We start from the raw sequence: 16,606 nt of genomic DNA, 5'->3' as shown, positions 1-16,606 counted from the left end.
GGCGCGGGCTCGTCACGTGAGCGCGGCGCTGGGGCCCGTGGCGGCGGCGGCGCGGTGAGTGTGGGTGAGGGACGGCGCGGAGCCGGGACTGTCGGGGAGAGTCCGTGCGGGGCCCGGGAGAGTCCGTGCCCGGCCGCTGTGCGTCGTTGGGGCCCGGCGGTGTCGGTGCGGCGCCCAGGCGTTGTCGGGTGCGGGGCCCGGTAGTGTCGGTGCGGGGCCCGGGCAGTGTCCGTGGGTCTGGGAGTGTCGGTGAGGCCCAGCGGCTGGCGGGGCTCGGTTGCCCGGGCTGTTCGTGGCCGCTGGGCTCCGGCTTCTCCTGGCTCACGCCCCGGTGTGCAGCATCCATCCGGGAGCGAGGCGTTGCTGAAGTGTCGGGGCTCAGCGAAGACACCTCTGAAGTGTAATTTTTACCTTTCCTGTTAAGTCGTCTCCTGTGATGTGAGAATATCCCGAGTGCTCTTGATTCGCCTTCAGACCTTTAAGCCGCTGTCGCGTTCATTTCTGACTGGCTTGAATTTTGTTCTGAGGCATGTTACTTCTTTCAGTGTTCACGGCTGAAAAGCTGAAACCTTCCATTTCAGAGCAAACTTTTTAGTTGACTTAAAGCATGAAATGATTCTTGAAGATGACGGACTTTTTGCTTGCTGATTTTTGTGTTGCGGCAATCAAAAGGCATGTTTTCTGCTTTGTGTAGTTGGTGGGTTTTGGTCTGTTGGTGTGGGTTTTTTTCAGGTGTACGTGTTTTAAGAGCATAAGAAGACTATTACCTTTTTTCACAGAAAGCCCTATTTTTCCTAGTGCTATAGAAAGCAGCATAGGCAAACTGGGTGTTAGGTGTTCTGTCGTGGGTCAGTAGATTGGCTGCCAGAATAGGCACTGACAAAAACTGAATGTTTAAAAAGTACCTTGGCTCTGTGGCACAGCTCCTTTTCTGGGGCAGGAATTGTGCCCGTTGCTTGCTAGTGGCCATACCTTTGTTCATCATTAGCCAGATTTGAAGGACCAGGTATCTCATGTTACAGGAATAGTATGACGTAAAACCAGAACCTCTTCCCTGCTATAGGTTTCTTTTTAAAGTTAATTTGTGGTTTAGGTGGTTAAAAAAGTTAGGCTGCACAGTTATTAACAGAGTCTTAATACACGGAACTTCTGGCCCTGCAAGTGTCCCAGGAGATGAGCTATAGAGCTGTTTTCAATAAAAAGTAGAATTTTCCCTTTTTGCACTGTTTATCATTCTATGCTTGGTCAGAAGTAAACTCACAGAAAACACACTTGCAAAAGAGATGGGCATGTAGCACCATCAGGGTTGATCAAACCCTAGTGCTATTGTATTCCTGTATGTAGAGTTACAGGGTTAATTACCGATAGTTAATTTAGAGTGCACAACTGATTTAATGAGAAGTGACTAAAACTGTAAATATTGTGTGTGTTGTTTTAAAGGACACAACATACTAATTTTAATTTCTCTAAGAACTTGAATCGGGTAGAAATAAGTTTTTTGTTTCATGGTCTATTCCTTCTGACTTTGCCAAGTTACATGGCAACTTTCATATGAAAGTCATTCCTAAGTGTATTTGGGAAAAGAAACTGACTTAGCAATATTTTAAAACCAGTTCTTAGAATTTTAGAAGAGAAAGTTCTCAATTCCACGTGTTTGATGCCAAACCTCCTGACATAAGGTAAACCATAAAAAGAACTAGTACTGTTTGTTTCCTTTCTCCAGAATGTTTTTAACAGCAACTATTCTGGGATTTTGCTTCCTTTCTGAAGTTTTTAAAAGTAATGGCAATTGATGTTTTCTGGCAGTGCTAATGTCTTCCTACCTGTTCCATTCCTGTTAGGGGCCAACTACAGCACAAAAGTCAAATGTTGTTGGAAAGTTGAAGGAATGAACACAGTTTTCCTGCCATCTGACACTGAAGTGGGCATCTGTATTTTATACAGCTGAAATGACTTGTTAAATCTGGAGACTCCTGAGCAAGCAAGAACAAAAGTAAGTGCCTTTAAGTAGACTGTAGTACACTTTTGTGTAAGATGGGATCTGGTTTTTTCCCAACGATATTGAAGTAACTGGTGCACAACGTTTTTGCTGTGTTGTTGCATGTAGTGTGTGGAAAGGCTGTACAGCAGAGACTGGGATGTGACTGGACCCATCAGTGTGGAAAGGATCCAAGTTTCTGTGCCCAGCGAAGTCCCTGCCTGTTGCTTGAAAGAGAGCACCCCCAGAAGTGTGGTGCTGCCCCGTGAATGACTTAGGCAGGGTAGTGCCAATCTCCCCTTTCTCAGGGATGGAAGCAAACATCAGTTTGTAAATGACTTCATCATAGTCTTTGACGTCATAGTGTACTTAGTCTACTTTTTTAAGCACAGACCAGCTCAGAATGGTACTTTCTCCTTGGCATTATGTAGTGGAAGAGGGAACTAAACAGCAGATGGCAGAGGAGGAGTCTGATGGGTTGTACATGTTCTTAAAGGAAAGTTGGGAGGAAAGTCTGAGTAGGGGATGTAGTTTTAACTGTTACAGTGTCATTTTTAAATATAGTATATCATTGTGTAACAGATACAATTTCCATTTTCCTTGTGGAATCATCAGTTAAATCTTTAGCGATAGAACTACAGTGGCCTAAGGGGATATCTTTCAAGAAGAATGAGCAGGGAGCAACCGAAGGCTTTCTTAATAGAAAACTTGGAAGCTGTGTTTGCTATCCCATAGGCTTTCCTGTCAAGTGCATCAGCTTTTGACAATGTGGGAGGTATGCATTCCCTGCAGGGGATGCAAAGTAGTGAAAATAGACTGGGTGGGTTTAGAAAGCCACAGATCAGCCTTCAGGCACAGGTTTCCTACAGATGTAATGTTGATTCTAGAGGTAATCTGACAAATGGTTCCTTAAGAAACCCACTCACTTCTGTCATGCCACCTAATCTAGCTAGATTTAACTGGTAGAGGGAAAACCACTGCTTCCTTTGATCCACTCACAGGACTGAACTTCCACTTTAGAACTCGGCTACCAGATTGAATATTAAGAAGCAGTCTAGGAAAAAAGATAATCGTGGCAAGGGAAAGGTGATACACATAGAACAAATACAAGATTAGCAATAAGTGGGTAAAACTGGACAGAAATGATTGTTAGCATAAATTGCAAGGAATAGGACTCTTGGCAATTGCTGGTAAACAGGCCTTAGCTAATAATTACACTTCTTGCTACTAAAGAAGGTACTTTTTCCTTTGTAATGGTGATATAAAATACCACCTATCAGGAAAAATACCTAACTATCAGATCCATGATGGCATGTGTTCTACTGTCACCTCTCTTTGTGAGAGGACTTGTAATTTTCTTAAAAGAAAGCTTGCCAGGATAAAAGCTAGGATATCACTCTAAGCTATATTTTCAATGTAATTTGAAAGGAGGAAGCAATTGGGTTAATAATTAGAAAAAGTAATGTTAAAGACCTTTATGTTAGGTCTTGTTGGAAATTGTGATTTATTTTGAATAAAGGGTGGGAGTAAAATTCCTTGAAACATTAAGACACTAAAACAAAAAAGTTCAAATGCTGACAGGAGAAATATCAGTCAAGACAGATCTGAGGATTTTTTTGCTTCCTCCAGCTATTCTTTATTCAATACCTGGCTTCCATGTACAAGCTACAAGAGGCTTTTCTTTTTAGGAACGTTATACATAGAAGTGTTTAGCATCTGGTGGCACTGAGAAATTTTCTGCCAAGCTGTTTCTTTTGCTGCCATTTGTAGATTTCCACTGTCAGGATACCAGTTTTTGTTAGTGCAAGATCTTCCTTCTAATATCCTGAAAATGCCCTTCTACAGTGAGCCTGTAAAATCTGAGTGGGGAGGCAAGTGATGCACTTGTAATTAGTTTGGTGAATTAGCCGTCACTTGACTGTTGTGAATTTTGTTTGTGTTGAATCCTTTGGGGACAATGACTTGTCCTGTCAAATGCAGGGCACGTTAGAGAACAAGACAATGCTTTTTCTGGGAGAGGGAGCGTTTCTGGCTCTTCACAAACAAATTCAGCAGTCCGTGTTGAGTTGTGCAGCTGCTGTACAGTCTAGCAGAGAGTTGGCAACAATTCCGGAGTGCATCTTTCTTAGGGATGGAAAGCCTGGTGGAGAATTGGTGCTGAGCAAACAGCTTCAGATTGAGAGGGGTTTTGTGCTACTTTTTTTATAGGATACAGTTTTTTGATTTAACTGACTTGGAAACTTTGGTGCAGAAGGGCAGATAGATTCTACATGGACAGTATTCCATGGAAGTTTGCACTGCTGGCATGCTTTGTGTATTCTGGTTACAACTTGAATTGGGAAGGCTTTCAAAGAGACTTGAAAACTCATATGATTTCCCTGGAAAAAGTAGATTTAGTAAGTACATGTGAATAGGGAATGTAATTTAGACACAAGGGGAGAAGACCAACTGGTGGCACAGTCCAGTCTCAGATCAGTAGAATCATGAGGATCCACTCAAGCAAAGGTGAGGGCTGTGGCCTCCATTACTAAGAGGTTATGCTTGGAAGAATTTTAGACCCTGTAACTGTGATGGTAAAGAAGAAATAGGAGATTCTGTGGTCTGCCAATTGCGGTAAGAGAGCACGAACAACATTATGGTTAATGATCATGATCTGGAATATCTCTCCTGTGAAGACAGGCTGAGAGTCAGGGATGTTCAGCCTGGAGAAGAGAAGGCTCCAGGGAGACCTTATAGCATTTTCCAGAACCTGAAGAGGGTCTAGAAGAAAGAAGGGCGCAAGCTTTTTATCAGGGCCTGTTTGGATAGGACAAGGGTGATGGTTTAATGTGAAAGAGGGTCAATTTAGACTAGTTAAAGGAAAAAGCTTTCCCCAGTGAGGATGGTGAAACATTGCCACAGGTTGCCCAGACAGGATGCCTCATCCCTGGAAACATTGGAGGTCAGGGCGGACAGGGCTCTGAGCAACCTGATCTACTTAAAGATGCCCCTGCTCATTGCAGGGGGATTGGACCAGATGACTAGAGGTCCCTTCCATCCCCAGGAGTTTTGCTTCTAAATTCCCCCTGCATCGGTATCTTTCACTGTTGCAGGAAATTGTTGTTGGGTTTATATCCTTTGGAAATATGTATCAGCAAGTATTTCTCTGGTGTGGATTATCTGTGGGGTTTTAGTTGTTTGCATATTGTACCTTTTTTGAAACTGGAATGCTCTGCTTTGTGCTAATTTTTTGTAGCATTGTAACTTTGGAGACTTCTGCTACCTTATTTTTGTTTCTGAGTGTAGTTCCTTGTTGTAAAATATAACTGGTTAAATGAGTTTGAAAGAGATGTATTTATTTCTGTGGACTTGATTAGTTGGTTGTTGCTCTGTTGTCTCACTATGTTTCATTTTGTTTGATTGGTGCTGTTTTGTTAGGGACAGCTGATGTCTGGAAAACTGCCTTCATTGCCTTAGATTTTTCTTGTGACTTGTTTTGTACCCCTGTATGTCTTTATATCTTGTCCTAAAATTTTATTAACCTTTAGTAAAATGAATGACTACTCTTGACTTCATTAGATTAAATACCTATTTACTAGTGTTAAAAATGCTGATGCTTATTTTGGTGACCCTGATAACTTAGATGCTGTTGTTGGCTTGACACTTCAGGACTGCTGCTTTTCCATATATATTTTGTGAAGGATTTATGTTGTTTTCTGCTTAATACTTAGGGTGCACTACTTTTTTTTTTCCTTTTTCCTTCATGGTTGTCCTAGCTTAACTTTGATACTGTCTTAGAAATTCCTAGAGTTCTGCTCTAGTCTGAATGTTATTTCTGAAATCCTACATATTTTGTATTATCTCTTCTGTGCAGTGTGGTTCTGACAGACATGCCTTTGGTTTTAGGACTTTGTATTTTATACTTTTAATTTTATTATGGGAAACACAAGGCAGTATATTCATACTGGCTCTGTATGTTGTTACTATAGCAAAGAAAACTCTACCAGCATGCCTTTCAAACACTGCTCTGTGTCTCTCCGTTCCCATGAATCCTAGGAAGCAGAAGTATAAATATCATGTTTAATGAAAATACAGATTCCAAGTAGTTTAATTGTTATTGTAAGATCACTGGAGCCTCCATTTCTTGATAGTGTTACTATATTAAGTTCTGATAACTTTAACAAAGCTTTGTTTATTAGCTCAAGTTAAATCCAGTAAAATTGCTTTGTCTCCTTGCTATTCTCGATTGAGGAATGAATGTTCAGCTATTTGTAACTGCAGAATAACACAAATCACAAATCTGATTTGTTTTAAATTTGCAGAGTAACTCTCTTTTCAGCTGCTGTCACGTGTGAGCTTTGACAGGTTATCAATTTTTGTGCAAGTGTAGAAATACACAAGTGATACTGGGGAATAAAATGTGCTTGCAGTGGAAAACTACTTGAAAGATTTCTCCCTGTGTGGAAGGACTACTGCTGCTCTGCGATAATGAGAAAGTTGTAGCTATTTTAAGACTGTGGTGGAGTAAGTTCTTTGAATTGTTCATGGCAGTATTACTTTGGGAGGCTGCCAGAAGCTGCTTCTACAGTTAGACAGAAAAAGAAATAATATTAAAAAAGGAAATATTTCATGTTTGTTTTAAATGGTTTTGGAAACTTGTTTTCTCTTGATACAGTGAAGTTCACTTCCTTAAGGGTGTGCCCTTGTTTGATGGGTACTTTTAATGAGAACTTAATCTTGTCTGTTGTCTGAAGATCACAGAATCATAGCATAATCCAAGTTGGTAGGGTCTTCAGGAGGCCTCCAGTTCAACCCCTTGCACAAAGCAGGATCAGACCTAGTTGCTCAAAGCTCTATTCAGCTGGGTGTAAGAAACCTCTGAAGAGGAAGACTGCAACCTCCTTGGTCCCTGTTTTCACAGCCTGACTGCCTTACAGTGCAAAAGAAGGGGGTTGTTGTTCTTTTTCCCTGAAATCAAGCTGGAATCTAGTTTGTTTTGATTTCTGTTGTATCTTGTCACTCGCCACTACCCTGGCTCTGCCTTCTCAGCAACTACCTCAGAGATAGCAGTGGGCAGCTGTGAGGTCCCCACCGAAGCTGTCTCTTCTTCAGGCTGAACAGTTCCCAGCTCCTTCAGCCTCTCACTGTAGGGCAGGTGCTCCATGTTCTGTTCCTCTTGGGAAACCTCAGCTGAACTTGTTGCAATTTATCAGTGCCTGCCTTGTACTGGTGTCCAACAGTGGACACTGTTCTAAATGCTGTCTAATGAGTGCTCTATAATTAATTACTAGGACATAGTTTACTTACAGAAATGTGGGTGGTTATAAATACGCTTATCAGTACTTGGGATTTTTAATTATGACTGGATTTCAAAACAAAATTTTTGTAGCATTAGAAGAATTCTTCCACTTGCATATTGATGAAATTAACTGACACTAATTTTAGTGAAAATGTTTGATGGATTTAAAAAATACCATGACAGATAACACCTTATCTTCATTACATATTTATTCAACTTGATTAGCTCTGAATAAGTCTAATTTGCATCATTAAAGTGTTGGAAATGAAACAGAGTAGTTGGTTGTAATTCTAGAGTGTAGTTTTCTATAGAAATTGAAGTCAGATAATGAATTTATTCTCACTGTAAAGTATGTTTAAAGAAGTGGGTCTCATGGAGAGTTGGGGGAATCTTAGGCAAAGTAAATTTGCATGCACAGAGATATAAACAGCTGCTGCAAGACCACACACATCTTGTTTACTTGAAGTGGCCTGGGCAGGTGGCAGCGTGGAGGGGAGGGAAGGGAAGCTGTGTCCTGCTGTATTGTCAGGTTCCTCAAGGAAAATTTTTTCTGAGAACCTGAAAGGATCTCTGCCTGTTTCTTTTAACTTTTCCACATCTCAGTGTGAGTTATATTCAGTGTTCTGGATTATTTCAGAATCTTAACTCACCTCATGTAATGCTCCTATTCAGCCCAAACTTAGTGAATGTGCGGGAAGGGGAGGAAATAATACAGAAGGCACAGGAGCACACGGAAGGCTTTTGAAGCACTTGGTGCTGTTCCCTGTGTGAGCAGCAGGAGCACGCTGCGATTGGAAGGCATAAGGAGTGTCCAAACAAGCTTCTGTTTTTCTGAGCTTTGGCCGTGGGCTGGCTCTGAGGTGAGTGTCCAGGGTCCTGGGTGGGCTCCTGTGGCCTCTGCTGAGCTCTTCCTGTGGCTTTGCTGCTGAAGTAGCTGTGGTTGCAGGATCAACAGCCAGCTTGGGTGTGCTGGTACCTGCTGCAGTCAGAATTTCCATTTTGCAGTGCAGATCTATTCAGGGTTGTCACATCCTTTAAAAGTCATTTTTGTAGGGCTTGTTTGTGCTCTCTTGTCTCTTGTGGTTGGTGCAGCCTTAATTTAAATTTACGTGAGTTCCAGTTAAAATCTCCAGTTACTTAGTCTCTTCTGACATAGGAAAACTGGAGCTGCTGTGCCTTTGTGTCACCTGGCATTTCTCATTTAAAATATGAAAAAAAGCCACTTCATAAAGGAAATTTTTTTAAAACAACATTCTGAGTAAATATGCCTTTTATCTTTATAAAACCTTAAACTTCTATAAATTAAGGAAAGTAATCTGAGCAAATACTGGGTGTTGACAAGTTGGCATAGCAATACAGCAAAAATTGAATCTACCTTAAGTTGATAGTATGTAAGATATTGCAAGGAAGGAAAAGCTGTGCAAATATCTTCTCTTAATACTCTATGGTCAAAATATTAGACTCCAGTATTGCAACAGTATTTTTGTGGAGGGTAGTTGAAAGGACAATGATTTAATTTTGATTGCTAATAGATTTTCATTTAAATTGTTGCTGTTGCGCTAAAATGATTTCAGGGCCCTTGTTTCAGTGTTTGGAGAAAGTTGAGATAGCTGGAGACCTAGAAGGGAAGAAATAACTTCTGTGTGACAGGGTAACACAGGCTCTGTGGCATTCAAAAGCTTTTTTCTTCATTTTTTCAACTGAATGTGTGTTCCTTTTTAATTTTTTAAATTTTTTTTTGTGGAGGGATGTGATTTTTTACTGATAAACTGTATCACTGAATATTACCGTTTTAAACACAATGTCATGTTTCCTGTGTTCTTAATGAGATACAAAAGAGTTGGGTAACAAGCCCATAGAACTTCAGGGTGTGGTTTTCCACTTTATTCCTGCACAGACACACTCCTGTACTGCTAAAGTGGTGTCAGAGCATTTTGCCTCTTGCAGTTTAGTGTGTCACGGTCAGCCCACTGTTACACAGGAGCGTGGGCTGCTTTGTCATGGTGCAGAGATCTGGCCAAACTTCCCAGTGTTGAGAGGGGAGAGGAAGTGCCTTCCAAAGACTACAAATCTGTGCAATAGAAATGACAACTGTTTAGTCTGTAATCGTCCTCCCCCCCCCCCCACTCTCCCAAACAAGCAAACAAACAGAATCTCTTCAAGACTGCTGTGATGTCAGATCAGTTGATGAAGGGAGTGTGAGTAGTGAAAGGGAAGTGTTTTCCCAGTGTTATTTCTAGAATTCACTTGTGCAATGTTGGGAAATTAAGATGATGAATCATCTTGTGATGACACGCGAGATTTTGTCTTTAATTAATACCATTTAAAAAATAAATAAAATCCTTTTCCTTTAAATACATGAATGTTGTTCAGACCAGCAGGCTGGACACTCACTCTTTTGGTGTAGTAACTGAAGCTCCAGTTAGGAAATGGGGGATTGTTTTTAACTGGAGAAGTACTGTGGAAGTCCTGCTTTTTCTTGTTTTGTTTTTTAAACTTGAAACACTTGAGTGTATTGACATGCTTGTGACTTTGAGAGCTGTGCAATAATACTCCCAAGTAGGTTGCATTTCATAATATGTGTATACAGTGACTTAAAATAAGCACTCTAATGTCTGTTTACTGAACTAATACTCGTATTCCAACATCTGAATTCCAATAGAGAGCTTGAGTCAGAATATTCCTTATAATAAGGCCTGATTGCAAAGCTAGTAATGAATTTCTTGTTAGATTTGGATGTTTTTGAATAGTAACCTTCAATTACAAGGCATTGTGTAATTTTTTGAATTACTAGTACCTTGCAAAACATTCTTGTAAGTTCTTGATGTCTACCTGTGGACCTCAAAAGTCTAAAATCTCTCCTGGAAATAGTCTGTAGTTCAGGAGGAAGTTTAAGTCTCCAATTTGTGTTTACTTGTCAGATACCTGGCATGGCCTCATCATCTGCACCTAAATATAATTCAAACTCCTTGGAGAACTCCTCAAGCAAACGGGTGAGTGTAACTTTTTTCATGTTTTTATTTTTTTACATCAGAGTTCCCAGAGATCATTGTCTTGTATATTTGGTTAGAAAAATAAGTATTTAAATGGCTTATTGAATGTCTATACTTATTTTTATTGCTAAAATTCTTATGCCGTTAACTGAGATGATTTAAATATCTTTTGGAGTGGATAGGCAAAGTGTTCTCTATCATAGCTAACGAGACCCTCCTTAAAATCAATTCTAATATACTTAGTCTTATCCTTGCTTTCTACCTTGAAATATTCTGTGGCATGCTTGAAAATTTTTGGCACTTCTTTGCCTTAGAAAGATTCTATATTGCAATTGCTAAGTTATACCTTGTTACATTTGTCTGGCTCAGTTTTAAGATGTTCATCTGCAGTGAAAAATACATGAAACAATCTAAATACCATCCCCCTCTGCTTTCTAATGCTGTGCAGCTGAAGAAAATGTAACCTGGGTGCAAGAAAACAGAAACTACTGAACGTGGGAAAGTCACAAATGAGTAGATTGTGTGTGATAGTTGTGAGTACATTGCTTAAGTAATTTCAGTTGATTTGTTCTTCCAAGCCCAGTGTACTTGGAAAATTAAATGCACAAAACTTCCAGAGTGTTTAGAGTATAGAGGCTTAATTCCAATTTAATACAAATATAACTGACTATTCTTTTAGGAGAAGACTAAAACCTGCTTATGTTTCAGATCTGTTCAACCTTTAAATGTTTCATAGTTGTATTTTAAGATAGTGGTGTGTATTCCTGTTTTGGTTCAGTGTGTGAATTCCTACTTGGGCAAGACCTGTTCTTTCCCATGCAGGAATTACCTTTAAGCTTGGGCTTTTTTATTTTTAATCTGGAACTTGAAATTGTAAATAAACCGTTGTGTGCTCTTGTGCTTCTCTTTAGACTCTAAAAGATGGGACTAACTGGGAACAAAATGAAGAAATACCTCGTCTGCCAGGAGAGACCAGGGTTACAGGTATGAAGCTCCATGGCTGCCTGATGCAGTGATGTTCAGCAGTCTGGCAGACACTTATATCTCACTGAACTGTTTTGTAATTTGGACTGGTTTGGGTGGGGGGCAAAGGTAAGTCATGCTTGAATGTAATGAATTTTTCAAAGAAATTGTGAAAGGGACTTTTTATCATTTATCACAAATAACTTTCTAAGTCTTTAAAATCTTGGTTTTTAATCATGCTCACATGGCAGATCTTCCAATAGAAAGAAATTGCAAGTCATGTCCTAATTGTATCTACAGATTAAGTAGCACATGTTGAGTGATGAGAGATCCTCCAAGCTTTTGGAAGTCAAGAGAATTCTATGTGCCACCCAGTATGCATTGATACGTTGTAGAGCAGCGTGGAATCCAAGTCTAAATGTGAATTCCCAAAGTACCATCTTATGCTTCCTTGACGCAACAGAGCATGAACAGGGCGCCTCTGCTCTTGTTGGCCTTTACATACAAAAGTGTGGTAGCATAAGGGAGATGAATGTATTATTAGTTTTCTTTTCTTGATGGAAGCTCTTCCTGAAATGGAAGTCTTTGCTGGGGTCTGTCTTTTACTTGTGCTGCTTCTCCTCCCCTATGCCCGGCTTTGTTGGGTGGATTTGTAAACAAGATTGGCTCAGTTGAGAGCAAAGTGGTAATTCAGAGGAAGTAGTTTTGTTTTTAATGAAGAAAGTGTAAGGGAGAGGGTGTGGGACTAAGATGGATGTGTGATGTGATCCTTATGAAAACTGGCTGTGCTTTGGGGCACTGCAGTGAAATAGGCACTTTTTGTGCAAGGCTGGTAAATAGATTGGGCTTAAAGAAATGAGTGGACAAGGAAAAATAAATGGAAGTCTTCAATGTCATGGTTGGACTCAATGATCTGAGAGGTCTTTTCCAGCTTGAAGGATTCTGATTCTGATTGCATTGCTTCACTTAAATCTTTTTGAGTGGTATGTGTTAGTATTTGTTCTGTTACTGTCCTTGCTGAAACACTGCTGATGGCCCTACTCTGTTTGATTGCCTCAAATTGAAATGTAATGTTTCTCTGCAGCATGGTGAATTTCCTAAACACTCTACAACTTGAACTCTACTTCAGTAGAGAATTGTTTACAGAATGGTGTAATAGTATCAGCAATGTATTTGTTATGGGATGGTGAATAGGCTACGTTACAGTAATCACAGTACTCCCTGTTCTATGTCCTGCCCTCTCCTGTGTAGTGCTGAGAAAGAAAACACAAATATAACTAGGGAAGGCTACTGAAATCTGTGCACTTAATTTGGACAAGTTTAGTATATGAGTCTTCCGAATTTTTTTAATAATTCAAGGAGATAAAACTCAGATGTATTACTTTCTAAATTCATTCACCTCTGAGTGGCTCTTATGAGTACAGCTCTCATTTTATTTTACTGCTACTTGAGTGATACTGTCCTTAGTTCCCATTTTGTCTTTTCATAATCTTTTACGAAATATGTTTCTTACAGACAAGGATGTTATTTATATGTGTCCATTTAATGGCCCTGTTAAAGGAAGAGTGTACATCACAAACTACAGGCTGTACCTAAGAAGTGTGGAAAATGTGAGTAATATGCCACAATTACTTCATGGGATGAGTTGGCTTTAAACTCTCTTCCGTTCACCCCCACCGCCTTTGATTTATTTTGTGGCCAGTTCATTTATTTCAGTTTTGGCACACATGTGCTTGTAGAATTGCATGGGAGGCTTTTTGCTTGAAATGGTCTATAATGTTTGTAATAACCATATCTTAATTCTGTAATGACTAAATAGTAATTGCCTTTGTGCCACTGAGAAATCTGTATTAAAACAGAAGTCCTTTAAAGTTAAATGTGTTGTAAAAGTGTGATTTTTGCCTGGTAAAATTACAGTTTGATCACTTACAGTGAACAGATACCTTTATCTTTTGTCTGTCAGAGCTTTTTTGATAGCTGTTCCCTTTACACTTAATCTGTGATAGATCAAGAGCAGCAACTAATGATGTGCAACAGTTCTTAAAATAGCTGTCAGTAAACCGAGACTTTGATTGTCCTTACTGTTAGAAAAGAAAAATACTTTGATCAATAGAACCTTTTGTGGGTGCAGGGAGTGGTAATGTGTTTGATAAGCAGTGACATGGAAGAGCATAAAATGTGCTTGTAATCTGTTTCGTAATATGGGTTTTTTTAAAAAATAAGGATTTGGGACTATTGAGCTAAGGTCTTTCTGGTTTTGGCTAACTGTACTAGTAAGGTCTTTTTTTTGTTTAGTTCTACTTTATGCTGTATATCAATAAAGCAATATTAGCAGGCAGGGGCAATCAGTATGTAGCAGAAGGCATCTCTGAGGGTGTTGCCACCTCTTTTCCTGCATATTGAACAAGGCATGAAGTATTTTTGTAGCGTGTTAAACTGGATGATGCTCAAGGCTGTAGAGTGACTGTACAGACTTCCTAACATGTTGGGAGAGGAGACTCCAAGGCAGAAACATGCTTTTGTTTCCTGTATGTATTTCATGTCTGCTTTCTATTCTGGAATGCATAAGAACATTTTGCTTGAGTCTTCTTTTCACATTAATCTTTTCCTTACTCAAAACTTTTCTTGCAGGATCCAGTTGTGATATTGAATGTTCCATTGGGAGTAATTTCAAGGATTGAAAAAATGGGAGGAGCTTCAAGCAGAGGAGAGAACTCTTATGGATTAGATATAACCTGTAAAGTAAGACTTTCCAATAATTCAGTAGGAAATGAAATCTAGAGGTTTTTTTCTCACTGATTACCTATTTGTAGGAAGGAAAAAGTACATGCTTACGTTGAATTTAAAAAGAGCTTCTTGAAACTGGACAGAAAAATACCTTTTGTATAAAGGGCTGTTTAACTGTCCTCTTTGCATTCAAGCACAGGTATTGGTCTTGCTTTCCAGATCACTAATTGACAAGGTTTTGCACAGTAGTTGTATTTTAGGGCCTTATTCCTGCACTGCTTTATTTCATTTGTTCTAAAAGGAATATTTTTAATAATTCTGGTATCTTTCAAGAACACCTCAGATGGGGTCTTTGTAAACTATAAAGCCAGTGAAAAGTTTATGTAAAAAAATCTATAGTCTTACAAAAAATGGGCACCATGACAGTCACGGGGGGAGTTCCCAGTGGATAATTCAGGGTCCTTTGCTGGATTCATTAATCAAGCATGTGCTCATTTGAGTCTTAGCAGTCAATGTGCAGATTGCTTATTTTTGACCCCAGTGATGAGAACATAGGAACAATGTGTTCTACACAGATTATTGGCAAGTGTTTCTTTCGAAAACACGGTAATTCCCATCCTGCAAACTTTCAATAGCTGGTGAGACTTTTAGTGAATCAAATAGAGCCATTTCTGATGGCTTCATGTCGAAGTGGCGTTTGTAGCACAGAGTGTGGTGCTGCTTTATTTTTACAATTCTTACACTCTATTCTATTTTATGGGATAAGAAGTAAAACTGAACAGGACTTGAGCTGTGTTACAAGCAGATTCTAAATCATGTTTAGTGTATAATACAGCACTTGTACAGAGAGAAGCATCTTACAGCTTTGGTTCACCTAACAGATAATGGCTTTGTTTTAGGATATGAGGAATTTACGGTTTGCATTAAAACAAGAAGGGCACAGTAGAAGAGATATATTTGAAGTCCTCACAAAATATGCTTTTCCCCAGTCACATAACTTGGTAAGTTACATCATTTCTACTGCTGAGTTGTATTAATGCAGAGTTCTTGCCAATTAACTTTACCTATTTGACCTAGTAATGGCTACATCATGGCTGCTTAAAAAGTATAGCCACAGAATTTGGTGTTAGCATAAACTACCCAGCAGCTTTTATTTTGTGTATTTACAACACTTAAATCTATGTATTTTGTAAAATCATGGATGTACTCCAGATAAACTGCTGAGTACCTCTGCTCCATACAGGTTTCATTGCTTAGAAACTGCAAGTTATCCTCCCTAATTTGGGAGTATAGGGAATACATGCCTTACTTGATTTCTTGAAAACATTGATCAATCAGGCAGTCTCCAAGGCAATGATAAATATGAATTACCAAGGGTTTTACTTCAGGAGAAGAAGATACGGTAAGACAATACTTGTTTTATTGATGAAACTAATGAAAAGTATAACAGGAATACATTTATGAATTTGCACAGATTTATTTCAGGTTAAAAAAGTGTCGTATGGAAGGAATTGAGCAACAATGATACAAGCTAATCATTATCTTCCGTTTCTTTGAAATCTGTGCACTGTCCTTGGTGTGAATCATTTGACACCTCTTTAGTAAATGCTTTATTTTGTCCATTGTAATATTCAATTTACACTTTATTGGTGTGCTTTAATTTAGGATAATTGTATAAGAGTACTGTTCACAAAGTATTGGGAGGTTCTGCTCTGAATTCAAAGAATTGTTGCGTTTACAAGGCTGTAGGAAGAATCTTATTTCTTTCTATGAATATATGTGTCAGTCAATGGGCTGGACTCTATAAACACTTAATTCTTTAAAACTTTTTTGCAGAAATTTTCATTCTGTATGCAAACTGTGGAGCGAAAGCAGAAGGGAAAATGCTTTTGCTTAGAATATTTCATATTGTTGACAAATAGGCTTTAGAATTTAAATATTCTAAGCTTTTGCTTAGAATATTTCATATTGTTGACAAATAGGCTTTAGAAATTAAACAGATTTCTACCTTTGGGTAGGTGTGAAGAGTTGTAATCACGAAGAAGATGGTTGTTAAAGAAGTGAATATATCTAATTCTACTGTTGACATTTTATCAATTTTGAAATAGAGAATGATTGGAAGTATGACAGGATATGTGGACTTTGAAAGTATGATGGAAAAGAAGAAGCTGTATGTGGAAATATCAAGTTAGGTAGCGGTTCAGGTCAAAAGCAGCTTCTAGACATCATGGGGTCCTGGCTTCTGTTGCAAGAGGGTTGTAGATTGGGTTGTCCCGGGCACAGTCAAGTGTATTGTTGAATATTTCCTGCACTGTAGATTCCATCATGCCCATGCAATCTCATCCACATTCTCATGCTGAAGAATTTTTTTTTTTGAGGATCGTATGTAGTGAATATGGGCAAATCAAGTTGTAACTGACTCAGGAGAATGCCAGGGCGTGAATAACTTGGTGATGAGATGTGGACTTGTATTAGGTTTTGTCCTCCAAAAAGACGCAGAGATCCTGTCTAGTGATGGCAGTGAGTAATGTGTGGAGTTGTCCACTTCCTGCTTTATTTGCTGGACCTGTTGAACATAGTAAAGCTCATAATTATATGGTCTATGTGAAGGCCACTTGCTGACAGAAGTTAAGCTTAATGACAAAAGTCTTGGTTGAGGCAGTAGTA

General features: G+C 39.2%; 1 protein-coding gene across 3 annotated transcripts in view; it reads left to right on the top strand.

The window, feature by feature from the left end:
- MTM1 (myotubularin 1) overlaps nt 1-16,606 on the top strand; it is a 41,824-nt gene continuing 25,218 nt past the window's right edge. For 2 of the 3 annotated variants that reach the window (XM_039571887.1, XM_039571885.1), the window contains exons 1-7: nt 1-54; nt 1,842-1,993; nt 10,178-10,249; nt 11,161-11,233; nt 12,728-12,822; nt 13,844-13,954; nt 14,839-14,940. In XM_039571887.1, coding sequence (XP_039427821.1) covers nt 10,187-10,249; nt 11,161-11,233; nt 12,728-12,822; nt 13,844-13,954; nt 14,839-14,940 — 444 coding nt within the window. In that variant the 5' untranslated portion in view covers nt 1-54; nt 1,842-1,993; nt 10,178-10,186. Of the gene's footprint in view, nt 55-1,841; nt 1,994-8,002; nt 8,117-10,177; nt 10,250-11,160; nt 11,234-12,727; nt 12,823-13,843; nt 13,955-14,838; nt 14,941-16,606 lie in introns of those variants that run through there. The other variant, XM_039571886.1, reaches the window with a different exon arrangement.

This window comes from Corvus cornix, chromosome 4A (genome assembly GCF_000738735.6).
Source record: "Corvus cornix cornix isolate S_Up_H32 chromosome 4A, ASM73873v5, whole genome shotgun sequence".
NCBI lineage: Eukaryota > Metazoa > Chordata > Aves > Passeriformes > Corvidae > Corvus > Corvus cornix.
This window is presented reverse-complemented; position numbering and strand designations above follow the sequence as displayed.